The 25,685-nt window shown below is 51.7% G+C and overlaps 2 protein-coding genes across 2 annotated transcripts in view; one reads left to right on the top strand and one right to left on the bottom strand.

Annotated features, from left to right (window-relative positions):
* BOC (BOC cell adhesion associated, oncogene regulated) lies at positions 1-22,955 on the top strand (the record flags this gene model as incomplete). Its single annotated transcript, XM_082279073.1, has 18 exons — positions 1-85; positions 458-736; positions 8,466-8,612; positions 8,886-9,029; positions 9,444-9,737; positions 10,539-10,811; positions 11,353-11,654; positions 14,340-14,502; positions 15,388-15,498; positions 16,712-16,918; positions 17,734-17,915; positions 19,041-19,146; positions 19,332-19,454; positions 20,112-20,333; positions 20,729-20,955; positions 21,538-21,617; positions 22,244-22,441; positions 22,775-22,955. The coding sequence occupies 18 exons, from the start codon at positions 1-3 to the stop codon at positions 22,953-22,955; spliced, it is 3,324 nt and encodes a 1,107-aa protein (XP_082135199.1).
* A 1,862-nt stretch (positions 22,956-24,817) lies between these two features.
* The window catches only part of CFAP44 (cilia and flagella associated protein 44), a gene marked incomplete at both ends in the record, with an annotated part of 33,158 nt that continues 32,290 nt past the window's right edge, over positions 24,818-25,685 (bottom strand). The window contains 2 exons of the mRNA XM_082277770.1: positions 24,818-24,952; positions 25,449-25,583. Coding sequence (XP_082133896.1) covers positions 24,818-24,952; positions 25,449-25,583 — 270 coding nt within the window. The remainder of the gene's footprint in view (positions 24,953-25,448; positions 25,584-25,685) is intronic.

The raw sequence follows: 25,685 nt of genomic DNA, 5'->3' as shown, positions 1-25,685 counted from the left end.
ATGGCAATGACACGTGGAAGGAAGAGGCCCATGTCCCCCATCCCTTGCCTCGTGCTTGCGGCCGCCAGCTGTTTTGCCAAACTGAGTGAGTGTCTGTTCTGACCCATTTTGGTTTGCCTTGATGCTGTTTTGCGTAGCCATGCCTCAAGTACAAAGTGGTTTTCTCTCTCCCTGCTGTTCTGTGAGTAGCCTTGACCAAAGGTCTAGGTTCAAACCCTCCTCCAGAGGAGGAGATACGTTTGGAGTGGGACAATTCTCTCTGGCAGTGTCAAGAAGAAATGGGGCTGATGTACATCTCCAAACATCAGGGTGGGTGTGTGTGGAGTCAAGGGGAAGGTGCAGCGCAAGCAGGGGCAATGGGGAATGCAAAATGTACAGCACCACAGCTTTTTTCTCCATCCTTTCTATTGCTGAGTCTCACAGAGCTTTCTTATTCCCATTTTTTCCCTTTGTGCAGGTGAATCTCTGCAGGTCACAGTGCAGCCTGCTTCCATTGTCCAAAAACTTGGGGGTCCAGTCAGCCTGGGGTGTGTGGTGGACCCGCCCCGAGTGAACCTCACCTGGAGACTGAACGGGAAGGAGCTGGCTGGATCAGATGAGGTGCTGGGTATCCACGTGGAGCGAGGGAAGCTCGTCATCACGGCTCTCAACAACCGCACCGTGGGGCGATACCAGTGCATCGCTCGTGTGCCCGAAGGAGTCATTGCCAGTGTCCCTGCAGTGGTCACCTTAGCTAGTGAGTAGCTTCAGTTCTCTGCCAGCCCCTGCTTTGCTTGGGCCATCACTCACGCATCTTGAGAGGCTCATCTGTTCTTGCTTGTCCATGTTGGCATCAAGGGATGACTCCTTTGGTGTAGGCCATTTTGTAGCGTTTGTGATTGTGGACTGGCTGACATGTTGTGGCCCAGCCTCACCCAAGCTGTCCTCCTTCTGTGTGGTAGGCTGCAGACCTGCCCTGCAGGGAGAAGTCTTTGCAAGACCAGGAAATACCCGAGCTATGGGGTTTGTGTGCCTGGTCAGTTTCCTGACAGTCATGCTGCCTCCTCTGGTTCCTTACGTGTTGAGTGTACAAATAGTACCTGCTGATGCTGATGGCCAAACTGCTGCTGGGGCTGCTGCAGGACTGCTGCCAGCACAGGGTCAGTGTGTGCTAAGTTTAACTGCCTTCCTGAGACACAGCTCTGAGTGAGGGACTTTGCTCCTATCCCTGAGCTTACGTACTCCTCACTGCTGCCCTCTGGCATTGGGAGACGTGTGCATGGCCAGAGGTGTCTTAGGTGGGGAACTCTTCTTACAAGTGCCTGGTTTTGGCCAGATGTTGTGTGTATTTGGCCAGAAAGTGCTGTGTTTGGATGCATCTGAGAAAGAGCAGTGGAAAGCCCCACCTTCTCAGAAGCCCACACAGTGTTTGGTGGAGGTTGCCATTGCCTTGCAGTGACAGTCCCTGAGCGTAGAAAGGGCTTCATCTTTCCCAGCAAAAGGGAGTTTGGGGCTAAGTCTTAAGAAAATGAAGAAGTGAAGATGTTTGTGCAAAGTGGGGCCTGACTTTGCTTTAAAGCCAAGAGCTATTGGCTTGTCACTGATACATTAATCAGCAGTGAAATGTTTAGGCCAGGCTGGGTGGGAGGAGGAGGAGGCCAGGGAAAGCAAGGAGAGAGTTGCTGAACTCTGAGGCAGGGTGGGAGGGGGTTGTCACGGGGCCGAATCTGTCAGGGGATTTGGCCTGAGCCCCATGCTGAGATTAAGTTTCGGAGAACACATTCCAGAGCAGAAAGGGGGCTGTGTGTGCTGGTGGCCTGATAGAAAGAAGGAGAGGAGGGGAGAGGTGGATGGGATTACCAAGGGCATGGTTTGCATTTAGGAGAGTAGGGTGTGCACAGCTCCTCAGCCTGATCAGTTCCTGCTTAGCTGATCCCCTTTTCTTTTTTCATTCGCACCCCAACCCACCCCCACCAGCTCTATCTCTCCTCGGAAAAGTATGTCTGACCTATCTGCTTTGGTCTAGCATCAGTGGTGGATGGGAGATAGGTCCTAAAGCACCAGAAGGCCCCACCATGTCCTTCAGGCCAAATCAAAGCCACAACTGAGTAGTGCATCAGCCCTCTCCAGGTGCCAAATCACCTTCGCCTGCTGGGGGTATGTGTGCAGAAGAGAAAGACTTGGCCATTGCTGTGGTCCCTGTCATGACAAATGGACTTCTGAGAGGAAGTCAGGAGCACCATTCAGTGGAGCTCACAGAACTGGAGCCAGAGGTTGGATGATCAGGCAACTAATCCATTGTGGAAAACCCCTGTGCTGCGCTGCACTGTGCTGCATGGGTCCCTCGTCCTCTGGGGAAGCTGGGGATGGCAGAGGCTGTATCCCACACACCTGGACAGCCTTGGGTGATAGAGAGCACTCAGGTGGGGAAGATTTAGCAGTCAGTGAGTGAAGAGAGAGAGAGCGTCCCAGTAAAGATGTGGGACTGAGGGTGTAGGAGGAAGACCTCTTCTGGATGGGTTCAAATAATCAGTCTCATGTTCATGAGCTGAAGGCTGCTTGCAACAGTGGCACTGCAGTGGTCTGAAGTAACAGGAAGCACCAGTTGGTGGTGGGACTGAGTTTGAAAGCTGTGGTAGCAGGTGTGCCCCAGGCTCTGTCTCCTGCTCCAGACCTCCTCTGCAGGACCTTGCTCAGAGCTGATTCAGTGGCGACCATGATCCTGGGAGGGAGAGGAAAGCCCCTGGCAGGTCAGCATTGCAGTTGATACATCTTCTCCAGATAACCTTCAGGGCTGAAAGAAAACCATCTGAAATTCTTAGTTTCCATCCAGAAGTTATTTTGGAGTGGCAGGGGGAAGGTGAAACTGGAATGTGAATGAAAGCAGGGGGGCGGGGGGAGCAATGGAAATATTTTCAAGGCTTAGGTTTATTTTGGAAGAGGACCTGGAGTCATTGAAAGAAGTGACTTGCTAGGTTTCAAGGAGTGTGGGTAACATTGTCTGGCAAACTTTTAGGCTATTTCCCCTCCTTTCTTTTTGCCTTCTTTGAAGGAAAAGTCTTGACTGCCCCAGGCTCTGTGTGCCCGGTCCCCCGGGGCCTCTCTGTGCTTTGCTGACAGTCAGCAGGTAGATAACCATCACTGCAGTGCTGGCAGCCACAGCGTAGCCCTGGGACTGATACCTCCTGCTCTCATCTGCAGCACAGTGACGCCGAGTCCATCTCTCTGCCCCCTGGCTCAGAGAGCTGGTTGAAACTTGCATTTAATTTCTCCAGCAGAGATAAAATAGCTGTTGTATATCCAGGAGGTGGAGGGATTTGCAGAAGGGAGAGCTTTCATAAAGTGACAAAGGGAGTAGCACTTCAGGCATTACTTGGGCACCTTTGAGTCCAGTTAGAGCTGACCTGGTGCTCCACACAACCTTGGCAGCCTGTGGCATGTCAGTGCAGGTCACTGCAGGTCACACCTGCTGATCGCTGCTGGCCTGGCCATGGTGCACAAGATCAGCGCTGCAGGCCCCAGGGCAGCACTGCAGTCTGGGACAGTGTGTATGGATAAAACAGGAGTATTCCTGGTTTTCCAAGCCCAGCCTTAAGCCTTCATATGGATGACAGCTGCAAAGAAGACAGATACTTTCCGTGCCTGATTCTAGGTAGCAAAGTTGCCATCCTGCCAGCAAGCCCTGCCCCAGCCCCTCTCCTGAATAGAGGTGCTGTATATAAAAGGCATGGCTGCAGTGGGATCTGGTGGCACCAAGTAATTCCACCAGGGACTTGTACGTGGTGCTGAGGGCTGGTTCTGTAACAGCCAAAGGTTTGGAAGGTCAAGAGCTCTTCGTAGAGCTCACAGGGGCAACTGAAGTGCAGGGCTGGAGCAAAGCTGATGCACAGAGGTGGCAAGAGCTGTGTAACTCCCAGCACTCATCTGCACACAAGGAAAATCAGTGTAGCAAACAGCAGCAAGCCTGACCTGGATAGACACGACATTTAAATACAAAACAGAAAAATAGATGAGGGGTGCAACAAAGAAACTCCACCCATTCCAGTGTCCTGTGGCCAGGGATGTGGGAGTGCAGGTACCTGTGTCCCAGGGAGGCTCACTGCCCTGTTCCCTCCATCGGTGCCACGGGTGAGGTCAGTCCTCGGTCTTGTGGCAGCACGTGTGGGAAGCTGGACCTCAGCGTGTGGTGCTTGTGGGCAGTGACCCTGCACAGGGTCGGGCTGGGCATCCCCCAGGAATTTGCAGCTGCTTTCTGAAGACAGCCCCATTCATTTTCCTTCACGGGGGCCTCTCCTCTGATACTCCCCAGAGAAATGGCAAGAGGGAGGGAGGGAGGGAGGGAAGGGGATGGCTGCCTGTTGGAAAAGCATTTGCAGAGCAGGCATGGGGGCTCTGGCCCCAGGGGCAGAGGCGGTGTGAGGAGGGGAGAGAAGGAAAACACAGGTGGTGTTTTGTGAGCCAGCAGAGTTGTGGCATGAGGACCGTGAGATGGGCCCAGGGTGGGGGAGTGGGGGCTGAGGCATGGTGGGGGAGATGTGCTGGGGGGGTGTGAGTAGGCAGGAGTCTGTGGGGCTGTGCCTGTCTCAGCAGGGTGGGAGGAATCTGGTGGTGACAGCACCAGTGCCCAGGCTCCTGCGGTGCCGGCTGGATGGGGAGCGAGAGCCATAGCCCTAGGCTGCTCTCACAGCTGAGGGGGGAAATGTGGAGGGTGCCTGCCCCCAGGATGGAGAACCCCATTCCTGCCTATTCCCCTTCTCAGGCTCCCTCCCCTTCCCTCTTTCACCCTTCCCTACGGCAGGGAGGACTTTTACCTTGGGGGTCATAATTTTATTTATTATTGCTTCTTCTCCAAAGTTATTTATGGTCTCCCATTCATTTAATCGGGTCTGTCTCGCCTGCCTTGTTGCTTGGCCCCCAGCCCTGGGATTCAGCTGGTTTCCCTCCCCAGTGACAGCAGCACAGTTGGCTGCAGGGCTGACCCTCCCCGCACCCCAGCTCGCCCCATCGCGCCTCGGAGCTGGCTGCAGATGGACACAAGCAATGGCCTTTGGTTGCACTCCCTCCTAAACAAAAAAAGGGGAAAAAAAGGGGAAAAAAAGGGAAAAAAAAAAAGCACTGTTGTCCCAGCAGGGCTGGGATTGGCAGTGCTCAGTCTGCCTGTCCGCAGCACCTCCTGGACAATGGCTGGTAGATGAGGACTTGCTTCACTGTGGTCAGGCATGTCTTTTAAGGACAAGAACATGGGCTGGCACGCTGGGTGCTGCCATATGAGAAGGAAAACACAGCCAATGAGAAGGGATGTGGTTTCTCCCAGCTGCAGTGAATGTTAGACTCTGGTGCAAATTGCATGTTAGGTGTGGGACCTGGCTGCTGCTGGCTGGGCAGCTGAAGGGGCAAGTGCTGCATATCCCCTGGCAAGTCCTGGCATGGACCCTCTCCTCCACCCCTCCCTGCCCTGCCCTGCCTGCTGGGGGGGAGCATATATGGTCCCTCCACACCTCGGGGGCAGCTTGTCTGAACCCCCCAGGGTGAAGCCGGTTGTCCCAGCTTGGCACTGCACCCTCTGTTTTGCTGTGCTGGGGCCAAATGCAACAGGATGTGTGTGGGGGAGCTTGTCCCATGCACAGAGGGGGACGGGGTGACCCTGACCACCCCTCACCATCTCTGGCTGACTTATCAGTGCTAAAGGATGGCTGTACATGCCCATACCAGTGGCGAGCAGGGCAGTTGAGATCGCCCGTGGCCAAAATCCACTGGCAAATAAATCAGTCTTGTTCTCTGTGGGGAAGCAGGAATTTAGGGGAGTAGTTTGGCAGGAAGCTCATACACTTGGCATATGAGAAAGTAGTTTGTCCCAGTTCTGCTGTTTTTCCCCTCTCTCCTGCCAGTTTCACTGTGCTTCTCCAGAGGCACCTGGTTCTTGCTCCCCCAGCCACCCCAGGATCCCTTTCCTCTGTTCTCTCCCCCTCTGTCCAAAGTTTCACTCCTCGTGCCTCGCTTCTGGGCTGAAGGGAAGCCAGGAAGAGCTGCAGGTCCTGCTCCCTATTGTGGGGCTGCAACACCCACAGCTGTGAGATGTGGGCTGAGCCACCATCTGGGGGGCTGCATGTGAGAGGTCCCCCTGTCTGCCCAGCCCACAGTCGTCCCAGGAGGTGCCCTGGTCATCATTTTCCATCTTCAAGATGGCTCTGCTGTGCCAGGACCTTGGGTCTGCTCTTTTTCCAGGCTCCTGGGCCCCTTCTTCTCTTCAGGGTGTGTGTGCATGTACACGTGCTCGTGTAAGTGTGTGTGTGCAGATCCCTGCCAGCATTGCTGGAGCCTGTGCCTTGGCTCTAAAATCTTAATTTGGCTGTGATGAATCCAGACCACCAAGGCGCACATTAATTTTCCTGATGCTCGTTTATATTTTGTTGATCGGAGAAACATGCGCAATGTGGGCAGGCAGACACTGAGCTTTTGCCACTTCTCCACCTCTTTCCATTTCTGTGGCTCTTACTATTTTATTCCTTGATCAAATATAAAAAGCAAAGAGGAGAAAATATCCATCATCATTCCCCTCCCCAGCAGTAACTTTCGTTGGAGGAGGAGCGTGAGGTGCTGCCAGCTTTTCACAAGTTGAGTTAACTTTCATCTGGCTTTAATATCCAGTGGAAACATGGCTCCCCTCCTCAGCTTGTCTTAAAGGATTAATCACATTTCTGAAGTTCACCCGTATTCCTTCTTTTTATTTTTTTTTTTTAATTGAACAATGCCAAGAAATTCCAGAAGTATTAAGCATGTTCATTGCAAATCATTTTTATGACATTGCAAAACCTCCCTTTCTTTTCAACCTCCTCCCCATCCCTCAGATCTGGGCCCGGGACCGCTGGCTCCCCCAGCAGCCGCCCAACAGCCCCTCCGCACCGCGCTCAGGGAGGCTTTCTCGACGCCTTGCCAAGAGAGCTGGTTTTTATTTAAACTCCATAAAGGATCTTGCTTTAATCAGAAAGTCTGCTTGAGAAATTTCATGTCACTTTTCCATGACTGTGGGTGGGAGAAGCTTGGAGCCAGAGTTGTCTTTTGCTCTTGGAGCGCTGCTGCATTTCCCAGAGAACAAACCCCACATTTTTCTGCTGGCTGGGGCTGCCAAGGGAGGCTGCCTGCCGCCCGCCCGCCGCCAGCCCTCCTGCTTCCCCCCGCTCCCCAAACTGCCCGAGGTCGCTGGTGCCACATCCTGCGATGGATTTCTAGGGGAGAGGGAGCTGTCGACAGCACGTGGCCATGCCGTGGCTGCAGATGCAACACATTGCCTTAGAGTGGGGTTTTGCAAAGGAAGTGTGGTCTCGTCCAGATTTAGTGGCATGCCACTCAGGAGATCTGTTAGCCCTGGGTCCTGGGAAGAGGCACCAACCTGAGCCTTGATGTGACAGCGTGACCTGCGACCAACTGCGGGATGTGCCATTGTCACTAGCGGTCGCCTGGGCTGGTGTACAGCATTGTAAAAATGCATGTGAGAGACTTTCTTCCTGGCACAAAACCTCCTCCCTCACACCACAGACTGTCTGAGACAAACTTCAAGCTTGCAGTGCCTCAGTAAGATTTGCCATCACACCCAGAGAGAATGGAAACCAGTTTTGTCTCTGGAAAGTTTTGTGGGGCCAGGTTGGCATGCTCCCTTGCCCTGCCAGATGTAGGGTTTTACTGCAGTCCTCTCCTCCTGCTTTACAAAAACAGGGAAAATAAAACAAAAAGCACTTCCTGTGCTTCCAGTCCTGCTGCCCACATCAGCCCAGCCAGGGCGGGAATCCCCAGCACAGCCTGGCAGGGGGATGTGGTGGGACAGGGTTTTCACAGATGCTTTAGGGAAGGAGCAGCTGTGCCATGTAGAAGAGGAGCTCGTTTTCCTCTCAAGTCCCTGTTCTTTTAACTGGAGCGTGGGCACTGCTTGGGCACATGTGAAGCATTGTGGTTAACCACAACTTTCAGCTGTGAGATATTTGATGGGAGCAAGAGTGCCCAGAGCACAGATGCCAATTTCTCAGGTGTTGGAGAAGCTCAGGGAGCATCACAAACTTTCTCCCACCTGGCATCTGTACACTCTTGAAGCAGGCTGGGCTCTCTGAGTTACAACTACACAGTCAGCTTCTCGGTAGCATGACAGCAGTGTGTGAAATAGCAGGAGGCAGAAGGACCTTTTTTGGCCTCCTTTCAGTGCTGCAGTAAGTTGGCTCATTTTTTACTCCCAGGCCAGGATTTTTCGCACCCGGTTTCCCAGCACTGGAGCAGGCGGTCTCTGCAGAAGCTGTGTTTTAAGTTACTCATTTTGTAGGAAGAAGGAGAAAAAAAATAAAAGTGTGAAAGCAGGCCAGTTTCCCTAGCTGCTGGGGTCGGAGCAGTCCTCTGCTGGCACCATGATGAAACAGCCCTGAGTCCATGGGGAGAGGATGAGCTGACACTGAGATGTCCAGCCAGCCACTGAGATGCCTTGTCCTTTGCTCTTTTTGCAGATCTCAAAGATTTCAAGTTTGATGGCCAGCACGTGATTGAGGTGGATGAAGGGAACACAGCTGTGATTGCCTGCGACCTGCCTGAAAGTCACCCCAAGGCTCAGGTCCGCTACAGTGTGAAGCAGGAGTGGCTGGAGGCCTCCCGAGGTGAGTGCACAGGGGTCTGTCCCGACAGGTTCCCTCACAGGACGCTCAGTTTTACCCTTCCTTACCAGCAGTAGCTGTCTCTGCCTGCTGCGTCCTCGTCCCTTTGCCACCTGTCTGAGCACAAGTTAGTTCAGGGTCCCTGGCGTGGTCTCCCTGATGTCCATGCTGCCTGGGACATCATGTGGTTTTTCTTCAGGACACTGCATGTCTTCCAGGCGGCTGGACAGGAACATATCTTGTGACCATGTGCCATCTTCTTTTCTCTCTCTACAGACAATTACCTTATTATGCCATCTGGGAACCTTCAGATTGTTAATGCCAGCCAAGAGGATGAGGGGACTTATAAATGTGCTGCCTACAACCCCGTGACACAGGAGGTGAAAACTTCAGTCTCCAGTGAGAGGCTCCGTGTGAGACGTAAGCCACTCTCCCTTCACTGCACATCTCCAGCTTTTGGAGCATGGACCAGTGCTATGGCAGCTGGTTTTCTGTGTGAACCATTACCAGTGCTGAGAAAACTCCTTTCCAGCAGCAGAAGGCCCCAGGGTCTGCTCCTGGAGTGTGTGTATGCAGCCCTGGCATTGCTATGCTTCCTTAGGATTTGTTCTTGGTAGTGGGCAAGCAAAGGCCCTTAGCCCTTTGGCAAGGTGGCTTTGCTGTGTGTGTGAAACCCTTAGAGAATGTCCCTCTTGTCCTGCATTGCCATTTGCCTGCCCCAGCACAGGGAAACAGTGTGCCCTACCATTAACCCTACCTACCCAATGCACAGGGTGCTCTCCCACCATCCACCTTCCTTCCCACCCATCTCCTTCCTCTGTCTCTCCTCCCCAGGCTCTACAGCAGAGGCAGCCCGGATAATCTACCCTCCTGAGGCTCAGACCATCATTGTCACCAAGGGCCAGAGCCTCATTCTGGAGTGTGTGGCCAGCGGGATCCCCCCACCGCGGGTCACCTGGGCCAAGGATGGCTCTGGCGTCTCCGCTTACAACAAGACGCGCTTCCTGCTCAGCAACCTCCTGATCGACCCCACAAGCGAGGAGGACTCGGGCACCTACAGCTGCACAGCTGACAATGGCGTTGGGGAGGCCGGAGCCGCCTTCATCTTCTACAACGTGCAGGTGTTTGGTGAGTGCTGCTGGAGCTGCTGTTTCAGAAAGGACTTGGACCCTCATCGCTGCTTTTAGGGGAAAAGACTAGCACCGATGCACTCTCCTCTCCCTGGACAAACCCTAATGTAATGCAAACCCCTGCTTGTGGTTCCAGTTTCCAGGAGACTAGACAAATTCTTTCTTGAGGGTAGTGGTTTCTCCTTCTTGGATCCCTTGGATCCTCCCTTCCTCTGCAGAAGCTCTTCTCCTGTCATTTGTGGCACTGTTTTTGTTCTAATACTTTCTGGTGGAGGACTGGTTGCTTCTTAGATGTATTTGACATTGGCATAAGGAAGAGACATTGGAGTGCCTTGGTTTTTGTTCTGTTTTGTAGGGAAGCTCTCTGTGGGGTGGAAAATGTAAGGGATACTACACCTTAGGTATTTCTACCATGCATACTTCCCCTTCTCACAGCTGTTAGGGAGACTAAGCCTGTGTTTCACAGATTGCATTTCATCAGGTGCCAGTGTGTTGTGGCACAAGCACAATCTTTGCAGAGTAGCATTTCAGCTCAGAAAAATGGGACTTGTAGATGTCTGATGTCATGTGAGAGGGCAGATGGCCTTGGACTACCTCTCTTTGCAGTTTGTGTGTATGCTGAAGGGGAGGAGCATTGAAGCAGACCCATGTGGGCCCCCATAAAGGGAGTGGGAGTTTAGGGTAGGAAAGGATCCATCACTCTGCTCGCATCCCTGCCAGAGAGGGAAGTGCAAAGCCATGACCATGCCATGCTCCCAGCCAAGTGGCACTCAGCAATCTGTGGTTTTTCCTCACACAGAACCCCCAGAGGTCACCATGGAGTTGTCCCAGCAGATCATTCCCTGGGGCCAGAGCGCCAAATTCACGTGCGAGGTGCGAGGGAACCCGCAGCCCTCGGTGATGTGGCTGCGCAACGCGGTGCCGCTGTCGGGCAGCCACCGGCTGCGGCTGTCGCGCCGGGCGCTGCGGCTGCTCAGCGTGGGGCCCGAGGACGAGGGCATCTACCAGTGCATGGCCGAGAACGAGGTGGGCAGTGCCCAAGCCATGGTGCAGCTGAGGACAGCCCGCCCGGGTAAGCCACTCTCTCCAAACTCATGGCTATTCAGTCACAGCCTAACACACAGAACAAGGACAGGGGAAGAAAGTTGGTGTGTTGCTCCTGCCTCCTGTTTAACCTATGCTGCGAGTGCTGTTCTGCCTGGGGTCTCCATATCTCCCTGTGGGAACACATGACGGCAGTTTCACTTCTAAGGGCAGGGCCATGTGTGCATGTTGGGCGATCGCTACACAAGAGACATGGGACATCTGGGTGTGGTGCCTCACCCCATGGCTTAGCTCTGCCTCTGAGCTTGCACTGAGCAAGAGCCTAAAAGCTGAATTCACCTGGGGTAAGAGAGGTACCACTTGATTCCTTGGACCCTGTTGAACTTACACAGGGTAAGAGGGACTTCAGAGAGGCAGGGAGCCCTGTGGTTTATAGCAGGGGAAGGAGGGATTGTTGCCAACACCTTTTTGAGTGGCACAGCAGGCAGCACCACACAAGGGGCTCACAGCTCTGCCTTCACTGCAGCCTGGGATGGGCATTTACCCTGCCATGACACCTTGTCTTCCAGGAGCTCTACTCAACCCTGGGCAAGATGCCCAGCTGGACTCGGCTCAACCTCCAACACCACCTTCCAGGGACAGTGCCTTAAAGCTGCTGCCCTTGGATAAAGCTAGACTGCCAAAGCCTGGAACAACCCCGCTAGCAGCATCTCCACAGTGTGCAGCCAACAAGGAGCTGGTGACTCCAGCCGAAGCCCCCATCATCCTCAGTTCTCCACGGACATCCAAGACGGACAGCTACGACCTCGTGTGGAGACCCCGGCCTGACAGCAGAGCTCCCATCCTCTATTACGTGGTGAAGCATCGCAAGGTATCACTGTTTTGCCCTGCTCCCGTCTTCCCTCTGTGCCGTTCCCAGGCAGGCTGGTGGCCTCACCACACATTTGACACCTTGTGAGGAGGCGTGTTGGGGCAGGGGCACCCATCACTCACTGGTGGCACTGGTTAGTGGGACCTCCTGCGCTGCAGCTCAGCCTGTTGAGGTGTGATGAGTACAGGCTGCGAGAGGAGGTTTGCTGAGCTGTCCAGGAAGAGCCCAATGGCAGAGCCTGTCTGCTGAAGTATGCAGAAGGCACATGCACACATTTTTCCGGTAGCTTCCACTTCCAATTCTCAATTGTGTCCTTGCACATGTAGGAAGTCCTGAGGGCAGGTTGCACGATGACTTGCTCTGGAATGCTTTTGTCTTGGTACAAGCCACGGGGACTCCTCTGCCTTGACTGGCTTGGGCTGCAGGACACAGAGCAGCAGCCTCTCCACTGCATGTGCCTGCCCTGCCCAGCAGCACTGAAGTGCTCATGCTCAGTGAGTGTGAGGAGCCAGCAGAGAGTTGCCATAGCCATGCTAAATCCTCTGGGAAGGTCCTTATCCACTGGTTTTATTCTAGAAGCTGGAAGGCAGTGCACTGTTGGGTACATCTCTTGCAGGTGGCACAATCTGAGCACATGGTGTATGGCCAAGTCCTGCTGGGGCCCAAGGGCTCCTCCCTCTGGGGTGCTTCACAGCACCGTAGGCACAGTGCGGGCACAGCTGTAGCCCAGCAGTTTCTTTAAATGGCGAAGCATTGTCGATGGAAAAATTCTGCTTTTGAGGTCTAAGGTATCTCTTTCCATTTTGCTGGAGATAAATGGGAAAAAAGAGCTTGAATTTATTTGTCTGCTGCTTTTCTTTCCTTTGAGTAGGCAGGGAGTTGCAGTAGAGAGGCAGGTGTTCGAGTATATTCCAAAAACTTGCAAGAGCACACGTTTGGGATTCACAGCGACTGCAAGGCACTATTTTCACGTACATGTGAATATATGTATCTATTTTCCTGGAACTGTGTGATTTTGTGAAAATACAGTGTAACAGAAGACTGTTACAATCCTTGATTTCTTTCTAAACAAAACTTAAGACGAGGATTTCAGCTAACCATCTCTGTAAAGAGCCCTTTAAAACAAAGGCAGAAGATGCCAGCACAGGAACACAATAGGGCAAGCTTAAATAAAAAACAAAGATGCCAAAAGCATCCCCAGACTATTGGCTCTGGTTGTCTGCCAAGAAGAGATTTATTCCCCAGTGGTGTATCATGTAACTACCAATTCTGCTTGTGATCTGAACTCACAGCCTTGGAGTTTGTCCATATTTGTTTTGTTTTTCAGCGCTTCACCTGGAAGGGGCCGTGGGGCAGTGAAGGTCACCGTGGGTCACTGCAGTTTGCAGTAATATGTTTTCAGTGCAGTCCAAATTCTCAGCTGGAGACTCTTTCTTGGGATGCTTAAGGATTGTGTGGAATGGAATTAGTCCCAATAACCCTTAAACTTGTTTAGAAAGAGTCTCTTTCTCTCCAAGATCCTTAGGATCAAGTTATATAATGATCTGGTTTTGACACTTCTGACTGGAAAAGCATGTGTGTGGAGAGGGAAGGAATCAATTCAGCGACAAAAGAAAAGGCTCTTTGTGTAGAAGATGGCTGTAAGGAAAGTTAGACCTACTAACAGGAGACCTACATTTGTGCTGGGCAAGGTTCTGCTTCTTCTCTAGAAAATATCTATGAATGTCTCTTTTTACCCTGTTCATACACTGCCCCTAAACTCTCAGCAGCCTGCAAGCAATCAGATGCCATGCAGCACTTACTTTTTTTTCTTAAGAGTTTCTCTTTTTCTTTCCTGGATATTAGCAGCCTTTAGGGCTCCCCTCCCTGGCCTCACAATTTTGCAGGCTCAGGAATAAAAATAAAACGAGGCAGGCATTAATCAGTCAGTGTCAAACGCTTGGAGAAGATGAATGATACAGCAGAGTCTTGGCATTTCCGTTCTGTTGCGTTGCCTGCATTACTAATGCTCCTTTCGGCACCGGGTCACTTCAGTGTCCTGCCTATTTGCCTGCAAAAATATTATCTTTGCAGCTGGGGAGAAGGAGGAAGGTCCCACCTTCCCTCCCCCTCTGCATGGGGCATTAGGGTAGCACCAAAAAACAAACTGTGTTTCCAAGCCTTTCTGAGGGCTGTGGCCATACATGGTCTCCTCCCTGCAGAAACTTGTGCTCCAGCATTATGGTTCTTCATTTCAGCCCCAAAGTGCCAGGGGTGAGGCTGGATAAAACTCAGTAAAACAAACTTCTGTCTGGGTACCTCATCCCATGTAAATGGCCAGCATCTAAATGAGCAGCTCAGCAGCTGGGCTGCAGGACAGATTTGGCTCCTAAAGCAGCTCAGTCCTGTGGCTAATGCTGCATCTTGAGGGGCACGCCCACTCCAGAGACTTACACACATTGAAGGGTGGTGGTATCAGAGGGACCCAGAGGACAGAACAGGGCTGACTGAACCCTGGGGTCAAGAAAACACTCTGGGGCTTGGGTGACTTGTCCTGCTTATACCTGAATTGCTTGCTGCAATTCCTTTGCAGAGAGGGAAGGTAGACGTGATTAGTACACAGCTTGCTAATAAAGCTTCTGAGCTCAGTGCCCACAAGAAGGCCAGCCTGCCCCCAGCTCTGCAACGCCTGCATTGGTCTCTCAGCAGGTCACCAACGCCTCGGACAGCTGGGCAGTGAGGGATGTCCCAGCCTCGCAGCACCGCCTGACCCTCACCAGGCTGGACCCCGGGAGCCTCTACGAGGTGGAGATGGCTGCTCACAACTGTGCCGGCGAGGGGCAGACGGCCATGGTCACCTTCCGCACCGGTAAAGGGCAAACCTTCCCCTGGGTTCCCCTCTGCTCTGAGGTGGGGGGGGGCCTCTGAAACATCCTGTCCCAGCCCTGAGCACAAGGCACCAGCCAAAGGACAATGGGTGTGCTTCTGCTCTGGAAACCCATCTGCACTCAGTTTAGAGCAACTGTCAGAAGGGACAGTGGAGGGTAGGATGGGGAAAATTCCAACCCATCCTCTATGTGGGTTGGAACGAGTCCCTTCTTCCCTTGGTGTTGCAGTTGAACACTTGCAGAACCGTAGAAAATGGGTCTATCATAAATGTCAAGAGGTTGTTTAATCCATCCTCTGCCTGGAGACAGGATCAGCCTGGGGAGGTTTCCCATCAGGTGTTCATCTTAGCTGTCTCTGAAGGCCTCTCCTGCACTGAAGGAAACTCCAAGCCTTCCCACACGGTCTGCTGGGTGCTGAGCTGTCTTTGCCAATAAAAGGGTGTTCCAAACATCTATGCTAAGTGCCCCTGTCCCCTGGCTGGTTTTCGTTTCTCCAGAAGGTGTGGGGAATGGCGTTCCCTTCATAGCACCCTTCCCCATGGTGTTGAGCTTGCTCACATCTCCCCCCAGGCTCCTGTCTTGTGATAATCACTACCTTCTCAGGCAGAATCTAGCAACATTTCAAAAAAACCAATATAAGTTGTGGAAAATTAAATATGAAGGGGATCTCTTAACAAATCTGCCCCTTTAGCTTTAGTTCCTGCCAGCAGGCTGAGTGCTTTGAGCCCCTAAGGCTGTTAGAATCCAAGAAGTACTTACCTCCGCATCCTGTCTGGGAATATTTGCTTTCCTCATCACAGCACAAGCTAGTTCAGAGAGCACATCTCTGCTCTCTTTTACTGATGCCACCTCTCCCTTCTGCACAGGCCGGCGCCCAAAACCAGAGATTGTTGCCAGCAAAGAGCAGCAGATCCAGAGGGATGACCCAGGCACGAGCACTCAGAGCAGTAACCAGGCCGACAACAGCCGTCTGTCCCGTAAGGCCCTCCCTGAACTGGCAGCGATGAGGGTGAAGGGTGCTGGGTCTCTTATGGGTGGCAGTGGCCAGGCCATGCTGGGGTTGAAGTCTCTGCTGGGTGAATCAAGACTGCAATGCTGGATGGGTGGTTTCTAGTTCCTGACAAGGAGAGGTCCTTGTGGGACACCCCTGCTACTGCCCTTGGCAGACAGTCAGTTCTGGAGAGCAGGCAAATCCCACTGCCTGGCCCCACCTTTAATGCAAGGACTTCTCAGCAACGCTCTGCCTCTTGCTGAGTTCCACACGGAGGGTTCGGAAAGCCTTGTCTTGGAGTCTGTATGTGTGGGCACAGGAACAACAAACTCTGCTGCACCAAGGGTGCTGATGGAATGTGAGGGAGGAATGGGGACCAAGTCCCTGCATGTCCTGGCATCCTCCTCTCTCAGCCAAGCCCTGGCAAGGGGCAATTAGTTCTCATTATAGGGGTGCAGAGTGCTCCATTTGGGTATCTTGCTGCACTGGAGAAACATCAGATCCTTACTGGTCAATCCAATTTGTTGTTTCCCACCTTGTCTCTATCATTACTATTGCCATTATCATTTCTCTGAAATTCTCTCCTTCAATCCTAATCCTCCTGTGAAGTCCCATCCTTCAGTCTGCCCCGTACTCATTCGTTGCCTTTATTTTCATATCCATAGCTCCGTTCATCTCTTTCCCTCCCATCTTTTGACTGTTTTCCTGTCAAATTGCATTTCCACAGTTCAGAACTTTTCCTTATTTCCTTCCCAGCTGTTTCTTCTCAGTCTCTTCTGTTTCCATCTCCTACACTTGGCTGTCCCCAGCATCACTCTCCCCCTGCTCACAGCTTCCACATCACCCAGGCTTTTTGCTCCATCTCCAGCCCTGCATCCACCCCTCTCACTGCTCTCCCTCCCATGATGGGTGATCACACCTCAAACCTTGTCTTGTCTTACTTGAGCTGGGAGTGGAAAAGGAGCAGGATGCAAGCAGGAGTAAAAGGTGCTTACGGGCACAAACTGAAAGGAGTGAGGATTTAGGGGTGCCAGCTCTAATGAAGAGACAGAAGAAAGAGAGCATTCAGGATTTACAGAGCATGTGGGTGGGTGCAGTGCAGGTAGTCCTTCACCCACATACCTCTGAGCTACTGGATCCTCCAAACAGGTTGGGCAGAATATGTTTCATGTCCTGATCTCCTTCTGGGTCCCTTGCAGCTCCAGAGGCACCAGACCGTCCAACCATCTCCATGGCATCAGAGACATCTGTGTACGTGACCTGGATCCCCCGAGGGAATGGCGGGTTCCCCATCCAGTCTTTCCGTGTGGAGTATAAGAAATTGAAGAAGTTGGGAGACTGGGTCCTGGCCACCAGTGACATTCCTCCCTCTCGCCTCTCTGTGGAAATCCCAGGCCTGGAGAAAGGTAGGCAGGTGCTCTCCTCCCTGCTTCCTGGAGGTCTGTAGGAAAGCTGCAGGGTCCCTGTAGGATGGTTAACCATCTGTCACATCCTGCTCAGCCCTGGCATGTGTGACCAAAACAAAGCTTCCCTGACTCCCACCTTAGGTGCGTGGGGAAAAAGCTGTAGATGCTTCTCCAGTTTCTCCAGCTGCAAAGACCAGCATAGGTTTGACCTCCCTTGGGGAGGCTCAGGCATACTTCTCTGTATTACAGGATACAGTTACTAAAGGCATTTGGTTTTGCTGTTTACCAGACAGGACAAAACTTTCCTTAGCCACAGGCAAGACAGATGGGCACACAAATCCCATTGCACTTCACGTGAGAAAAGATCTCATCACTGAGCTGGACAGCTTAAAAGGGGAACATAACTACCCCAAACTAAAGACCAATAAAATGAAATTTGGGTAAAAATAACTTAAGCTTTGAACTGACGTTTATGTACTTAATTCCCATGGAGTAGAGGAAGAATGCCTTTCCATACCTGCTTTCAGGTCAGGATATCCTTTCAGGCATTTCTTAACCCCCTACACACCTTCCAAAACTGCTATCTGACCTTTGGACCATCCAGACAGGAATTGGGGAAGGTAAATAAAAGCAGGCTCCACCTAGGACATAGCTGAAATGTGGCCATTCAGTGTTTGTACTTCCATGACAAACTCCCTGTAGGCTCTCTGCTTTCTGGAGATGTAGCCCCTCTTCATGCTCAGGGCCGTGCTGACAGTAGAAATCTTGGAAGACTCCAATCCCTGCAAGGCTTTTATTTTGCATTTTCCCCATAGGCACATCCTATAAGTTCCGTGTGCGGGCGCTGAACATCCTGGGAGAGAGCGAGCCCAGCGCGGCCTCCCGGCCGTACGTGGTGTCCGGCTACAGCAACCGCGTCTACGAGCGCCCCGTGGCCGGGCCCTACATCACCTTCACGGACGCTATCAACGAGACCACCATCATGCTCAAGTGGATGGTAAGGTTTGTAGGGGTGGGGAGCACTGCAGGGGCAGGAACCAGGTGTGTGGGTGCTCCTTGCCCACTTACACCTCCTCCAGGTTACCACACTGGAGCCTGCCACCAGCACAAATGGAGCTGGGATACAAAAGCTGTCTCTGCCAAAGGACGACTGGGCTTGGAACACATAGAAGGGTGGGAAGTCAGAGAGCCTAGGAAACCCTTTCCATCTGAATCTAACATTGCATACAGGAAGATTTCAGTGGGTAACCTTGGGATCTTGACCATTTTGTTCAACAAGCACAGTTCAGTAACGCATGGGGTGGCTGCTTGCTCTCCTGGCCACATTCCTGGAATTCATTAGCACCGCTCTCTGTCCTAGTATTTTCCAGCAGATACGTTCTTCACATTCATTTGCTGGGTAACAATCCTAAATGCTGATAATCATTTACAGCAGTCCACTCCAAAGGATTTTTAGGAGTGGGTAGGATCTTCTGGATCACAAGCCCAGATCCAAGTGTTTTCAGCAGCTTAGAGTTTATTTGGAGGGATGCTTTGCTCTCCTCTCCTAGCTGCTTCTAGCCAGAAATTGCCACAAGGCAGGGTGGGCACTGCTGTTCATTTAAACTCAAGCAGTACCTTGATAAAATACTGGGTGAAAGACAGCAAGAACACACAGAGCTGGGACAGTACTGCCCTGGGTGTGGGGGAGGAAGAGAGCTGTCTTCAGAAACACAAGGCTCCTGCAGTGACCAGTTCATGGCAAAACCTAGTTGGTCTGGAAGCCATGAGCCTACCGCAGTCAAGATGATGGTGTGCTTGCCCATGCCCAGCTGAGTCACTGTTGTTGAGGAGTTTTTTTCTCTGAGTCATTGGCTGTGGCTGCTGTGAGAGGTAGCAGAGCCGGGAGAGACAGGCCCAGATTCACAGCTTGTCTGTTACCTGAGAGAAGCAAAGCTTGAGAGTAGAAAGTAGCACTCAGCTTTTGCAGGGAAGCCCTTATTGCGCAAACCAGTGGCAACATGAGGAAGATCCCTCTGCTAGGTTTTGTTCCTGTCCCATCCCATTTATCCCACCTGCTCCTCACCTAGTACAGAGCATTGACATCTCTGCTAATTTCTGCTCTCCCTCCCATTCTCTGCAGTACATCCCAGCCAGCAACAACAACACTCCCATCCATGGATTTTACATCTACTACCGCCCCACTGACAGTGACAATGACAGTGACTACAAGAAGGACGTGGTGGAAGGTAGGAGAAGTTGAGAGACTGGTCCCAGCCGCTGGTTCCTACTGGAAGACAGCACAGCCAAAAGGAGCCCTGTGCACAAAAGGCAGCAGCTGTCCAGGCTACATTACCTGGCACTGCTGCAGAGCTGGGCCAGCTGCCTGTTCCCTGAGGAAGCTACGAGCTCCCTGTGCTTGTTCCCTCCTCAGGAGATCGGTACTGGCACTCCATCAGCCACCTGCAGCCAGAGACCTCGTATGACATTAAGATGCAGTGCTTCAACGAGGGAGGCGAAAGCGAGTTCAGCAACGTGATGATCTGTGAAACCAAAGGTAAGCGGCTTCCCCGGGCAGCTCTGGGAGCAGAGCCTGCTGCCTTCCCTGCCTGCAGCTGTCAGAGCACAGCAGGGCAGGAACCATCCCTGCCTGGCAGCGCGTCACCCAAGCTCCAGCGAAGTGGTGGAGGCAGCGCTGGGGAGAAGAGAGACACAGGCTCATCCATGCCGTCGATCAGTATGTGACCTGTCTGTGTACTCAGCCTTGTGCAGAGTCCATCGCTGCCCCTCAGAGTAGCAGTTTCACCTTTTGTTTTCCTATCACATAGGTAGTGACTGGAAGCAGAAGGGCTAACTTCCCCTTGCTGTGCTGAACTCCGGTATTGTGTTAGAAGCAGGCCCCATGTTGTCTTCCAAGCAGCTGCACTGTCATGACAGGAACAGCATTAAGTCCAAGTGTGTGCTTTGGAGAAGCTCTTTTGGTTTTGCTTTTGCTTGAGCAGTCCAAGAGCAGATCTGGCAGAGCTGTGAGCCAAGCACAGAGGCCTTGTCTGTACTGCCGTACGCATCAGCCTAGGAATCCTGTCATCCAGGAGTGCTTCTTTAAAGCCACCATAGATCTCTGGCCACTCCACAGCAGTGTAAACATTCCTGGATTGGGCTGCTATGCCATCTGCCATGTCTCTGTGTAATGTTCTCTCTCTTCTTTCCACAGCTCGGAAGTCTCTTGGTCTGCCAGGTCGTCTTCCACCTGCCACAGTGCCCCCTCAGCAGCGTCCTCCACTCAGTGGTGGGCACAGTGGCCTGGGGACAGGAGCCATGGTGGCCCGTTCCAGCGACTTGCCGTACTTGATTGTAGGCGTTGTGCTGGGCTCCATTGTACTCCTCATCGTGGCTTTCATCCCCTTTTGCCTTTGGAGAGCTTGGTCCAAGCAGAGTAAGGGTTGTTTCTTGAGGGCTGATTTACAGGATGTGGTTTGCCTGTGGATTAAATCTGACCCTGGGTGTAGTTGCATCAAACACCCAAAATGTGAGGGAATTGTGGGAAGCAGGGAAGGGGTGGGTCGAGGGCAAATCTCAGATGGAAGACACGGCCACTGTTTGTCTCCTATCCTGCTTGCCTTGTTGCAAAGGAACCTCTGGGACTAGGGGCAAAGGGGGACTACATTTGCAGCTGTGTAGGGCCCCTTTCTGCCATTTGTCTCCCAAGAATACTTTGCGTGCCAAAATAGCTTCCTGATAGGACAGCCTAACCCTATACAAGCTGAGCTTCAACAAGCTTCACTTTACCTCTCATTTTTGCCTCAGACTTTCTTTCCCTTGCCTCTGCAGAGCAAACCATCGACATGAGCTTCCCGGGAGCTGGGCTGCTGGTGTCATCCTGCCAGTACACCATGGTGCCTCTGAGAGGCATCTCTGCTCCTCGTGCCAGCGGACATCCCTTTGTTAATGGGCAACCCTATGCCAGCAGGGCACATCTGAATGGCATCTGCCCCTCTGCAGGAGTGGGGTACGCAAGCACTAAGCCCCGAGATTACAGCCCCGATGAAGTGCCACAGGTGAGTCCACACCTGGGATCAGGAGCTGGTTTGTCATGAGCTGGAGGCCACACTTGCAGTGAGAGGACTTCTCCAGATGTGGCTGGCACACTTTGCAGCATGTAGAAGTGGCAAGACTGCCTTCCCAAAAGAGGTTTCCCCTTTGTAGTGAAGTCTGAGACATGGGGGGAACAGGAAGGTCTCCAAAACACTGCTGAAGGGGTAGTTTCTTGGGCCAGTGGCTCTTGAGTATGGAGGAGGCAGTGAGAAAAGGCTACTCTGATGGGAACAGTTCCTGTTTCCCCTGAGCAAAGCTCAACAGGGACTGACAGTGCTGAGAACTCTGTAAAGGGTAACAGGCAGTGCCAGAGCTGAGACTATAAATTGCTTATTCCCCACTGATTCAGCAGTAAGTGTGCAGTGAGCTTTTCAGTGCTCAGTTCCACTGCCCTCAGAAACAAAAGAAACAGTTTCAGCTTTTTCTGCCTTCTGCTGTAAGAGTTTCAGCAGTGTGCCCCAGGGCTCTGACTCACAGATCAGCACCTGCTTCTTAATGCTGCCATGTGCCATTGCTCTGCTAAGAATCCTTCTCTCTCCTTCCAGTCACACGAGGAGACCAACGCCTTGCTGCAGGCAAGAGTGCTGCAGAATGGGAGTGCCCAGCAAGACTACCAGCCCTCCAGGTTAGAACTGGTGTGTGGAGAGGGAGGGTGCAACTCCACAAGACTACATGCTCACAAAAGCCTGCCCTCAATACACTCCCATCCATCCCAGCTCTCTTGGGAAACAAATCTATGCTCCAGCACTAAGCTGCCTTGGTCTAAATTCTCTTTGCACAACTCATTCCTCTGAGGATTTCAGGAAGGAATAATTTAATTGTAGAGATGACCAAGACCTACTCCACTCTGTCCCCTTTTCCTTCTCCTGTTCCTAAGTGGGAGATTTTAAAGGAGGATGAGAGAAGCAAACATCTGAGATTGATGGTGATAAACAACTGCCCCAGACTCTGCCTGGTGTCCAGGTGTGAGTGCTTTGTGTCTCTCTGTTCAGACATCTTCTGTACCATGCTCCCTGTGAGGCACTACTCCTCCCAGCTCCTGTGGCACTCACCAGCTGTTGGATCATGGATACCAGGTCCCACATCACCTCATTCCCCTCCCACAAGTACATCCCAATTTCTGCTGTTCCCCTGATGTAGGAATGTTCTGTGTCATAGCATTGATGAGCTGGCTGAGACATGACACAGGTTGTATCTTTCAAGGAGAAAAGATCTGTTAACAGCACTGAACCTCTTTGCCTGCTTCCCCAGATTGCCCAGCTCCAGAACAGAAGACAGCTCTTTCCTCTACAGTCTCCCAGATGACTCCACTCACCAGCTTCTTCAGCCACAAGATGACTGTCCTCACCTTCAAGAGCACTTTGTTGGCCTCCATCATCCAGTGATGGGAAGCAAAGTGGGAGGCCCTAGCCTGGATGCTCGACGGGATACCCTCTTCCACCAAGGTTAGTAGTTTGGAAAACTCCATGCCTCCTTCATCTCATCACTTTAGGCTGATCTTGCAGGGAAATCTCACTGCAGAGCCTTTCTGATGGCTCATGTTCAAATGCTGTGAATCATCTCCCTGGGGCCTGATCAATTGATGCACCCCTGTAGTTCAGATCAAACTTGTTTTGCATAATCATGGTATCACATTCCCACATGGACTTTCAGAATGCAGATCTTCCTCTTTGATCAGAGTACCCCTCCTCATAAAGTGAACTGTTGACTAGAAGCCTCCCACAGCATCTCTCATTCCAGTGTGCATTGTAATCACTTCTTGCTCCTTTCCCCCTCAGGAAGCCCTTGCTGCTTAGGCCTAGTGCCTGTTGAAGAGGTAGAAAGACTAGATTACTGCCAGTCCAGAGGAGATCTCCATGTCCAGAATCCGGTGATCTCATCTTTGGGTCAGGACCTACCAAGACATCTGAACAGCAGCCCTCCACCACTGAGACCCTTAGAGACTCATCCTCCCACCAGCTAGGGACCAAGCTGCCTTTTGCAAAAGACTTATTCTAAAGAGAAAAAGAGAAAGGGTATTTATTTTTGTATAACACCCCTATTTATATATTTATGCACTTGTATATAGATGTATATGTGCCTTTTGTAATGCTATGGAGACAGAAGGCATCCTCAGCAAGGTCACAGGAGGACCCAGGAAACAAGGCAGCAGCTCTCGGTGGCACCTGCTGTCTCCATCAGAGCACACGATGGAAAACAGCTGGACAAGAGACACTGCAGGACATGGATCCAAACAGAGCTGCCACCACCAAGATCCAGCACCCTCTTGCAGCGAGGGCTTCACAACAGATAATGCTGTCACAAAGGCCTTTTCCTCTCCCCCACAGGAAGGTTTGTTCCAGGAACACACTCCTGTGAATGGACTGGAGTTATGCACTCTGCCTGATCAACTTAAACAACCTTTCACATACACGCCATCTGCAGCCGCCTATCTGTAAAGACAAATCCACGCTTTAACATCTAAAATAAAGGCTTTAGTCTTTGCTGTGCCTGGCTCTATGCTAATTCCTCACACAGAATGAGCCTTCTCTTTTTTACCTGCAGACATACAGCAAGCAGGACACCTGGGGAAAGGTGACATTTTCCTGCAGTTAGAGTTTTCCAAATAGTCACTGGTGATATTTAGTCTGAGCTCTTCTTGTTTCCTGTCTCCAGCTGAGTCTCTGGTTACCCAGCTGGCAGTGTATGTCTTGTGCCCTTTGTTAGGCCAGGGGTTCGTGCCAGACAGCCCCTTGCCTGGGGCTCCAGCCATTTCCCACCACCCAGGGCACAACCTGCAGCTGCACAAGAGCTCCCTGCACCAGGGGTGTTCCTCAGCAGGGACCCCCTGTAAAGGCAGGCTGCACAAGCACCAGTCACACACTTGTGCTGGGACCAGCAGGAAGTTCTTGTGCCTGGCTGGAATATGGCTAGAGCCCAGCTGAGCATACACCAGACAGAGACGCAAAGACCAGTGGCAAAAGGTGGGCAGTGGGGAGGACCAGCAAGAGCAGCTACAGGTTGTTTAATTTGTTCAATTAAAAATTAGCACCTCAGAAGCCTTGCACTGGAAGAACACAACCCCTCCACCCTGGGGCTGAAGGAAGGTAAGTGCTGTAAATGATCATATGCTGCCACCACACCAAATAAGAGAGGCAAAAAAGAGTAACACCTGAAAACACACAGAGCTTGGCCCTCTCTCACTCATCAGGCATATGCAAGCCAGTGGAGTTACAGGCTGACTTTGCATTGTTACATCCTCCTCCTGCCAGGTAAATTGCCATGTCCTGCCCTGAGGACAAAGGCCCCTTTGCTTTCTCCAGGCAAGTAGCACCACCCTTGACTCTAGCCCAGTTAGCAGAGCAGGGCCATCGCTGCTCAGCAGTAACAAATGCTTGAGGCAGACCTCTTCTACCATTCTTGAGAACAAGGTACCAAAGCGGTATTTGCCCCTGTGAAACTTCAAATCGGCTTTCCACAGCCACTTGTTTGAAGAGTAGACACAGACATAATGCACGCACAGACACACACAGGGCACCTTGTCCAGTGTAAGCCTCTGCAATGGACTGATAACAGTATTTGGTAGTTTTATTTGCAATTTTTTATTCCCTATCGGTTGCTATAGTCATATTTTGATAGAAAAAACAAATATAGCCCTTTACAACTAAACCCCTGTATAGCCAAAACAATTTTGCACTTCCAGGCATGACTGCTGCCAGAGTTAATTGTAAGGGTGACTAGGATTGTTAGGTAGCATTTCTGAACAGGGAGTTGGAGTCTCAGAGTCCTGTGGTAAAGGTTGTAGAAGGTGGCACCCACCTTTTCTGCTAAGGGAAGAGAGTTCTTTCACTTCCTCTCTATTCTGACCCGCTTGATTTCCTCTCTCAGAAAGACCACGTCACGAGTCGTGTGTATGAGTCGTGACTCCAGCCTGGCTCTCTCTTTGATGTCAGTAGTTTGGGAGTCCTGAAAATCTCTGCCCTGTATGGAGAAGAAAAAAATGGCTCCTATAAAACATGGAGAATGAACAGTAGAAATTCATTTCAAGCAGGGAAAGTGAAGCTTTGCAAGAAGCAGGACAGCTCCATGACTCCTCCACTCCTTAGTCAGAACTACATGGAAGTCAGAGTGAAGGTTCACAGACTTACTCCCTAGAAGAGAGCAATAAATCCACTTTCCATTGTAATGCTTTGCTAAATGACCATTTCCATGTAACAAAGGAATATTTCTTTAATTCCTGCAAGACATATTTTAATTAGAAGTAAGATGAGTTTGTTTCAGTCTTAGAAAGCAGCTAAGTAAGAAATTGCAGAGTTGCTAAGGTATGGAGCAGCCACTCAGCCTGTCCCACTCATAGCCCAAACTGCTGACTGCAGAGCAGGATGTGAGACCGGGGAGCTGGTGAGGGCCAGATGATCCCTTACCCATTTCTGAACAGTCCCGAACCTGCAAGCATTGCAGTGCCTAAAGGACTCACCAGATCAGTCGTCAGCGATTCCAGCTCAGTTTCGAGCTGATGCTTTTCATGGCAAAACTTGTTCAGCTGGTGCAGCTTGCTGGTGTTTTCCCTTGTCAGCTTTGTTAGCTGATGCTGCAGGACTACAATTCTTTTCTAGAAAGATGTAAAAAGTTGATCTGGGATGAGAGAGGACAAAGAGTGTGGAGTGGGAAAGAAGTGCTAGGCACAATGTAAATGTCACAAAAGACAGGTAAA

The sequence above is a fragment of the Coloeus monedula genome (assembly GCF_965178545.1).
Source record: "Coloeus monedula genome assembly, chromosome: 3".
NCBI classification, from domain to species: Eukaryota; Metazoa; Chordata; class Aves; order Passeriformes; family Corvidae; genus Coloeus; species Coloeus monedula.
Note: the sequence above shows the minus strand (reverse complement) of the source record. Positions and strands in the feature narration are given on the sequence as shown.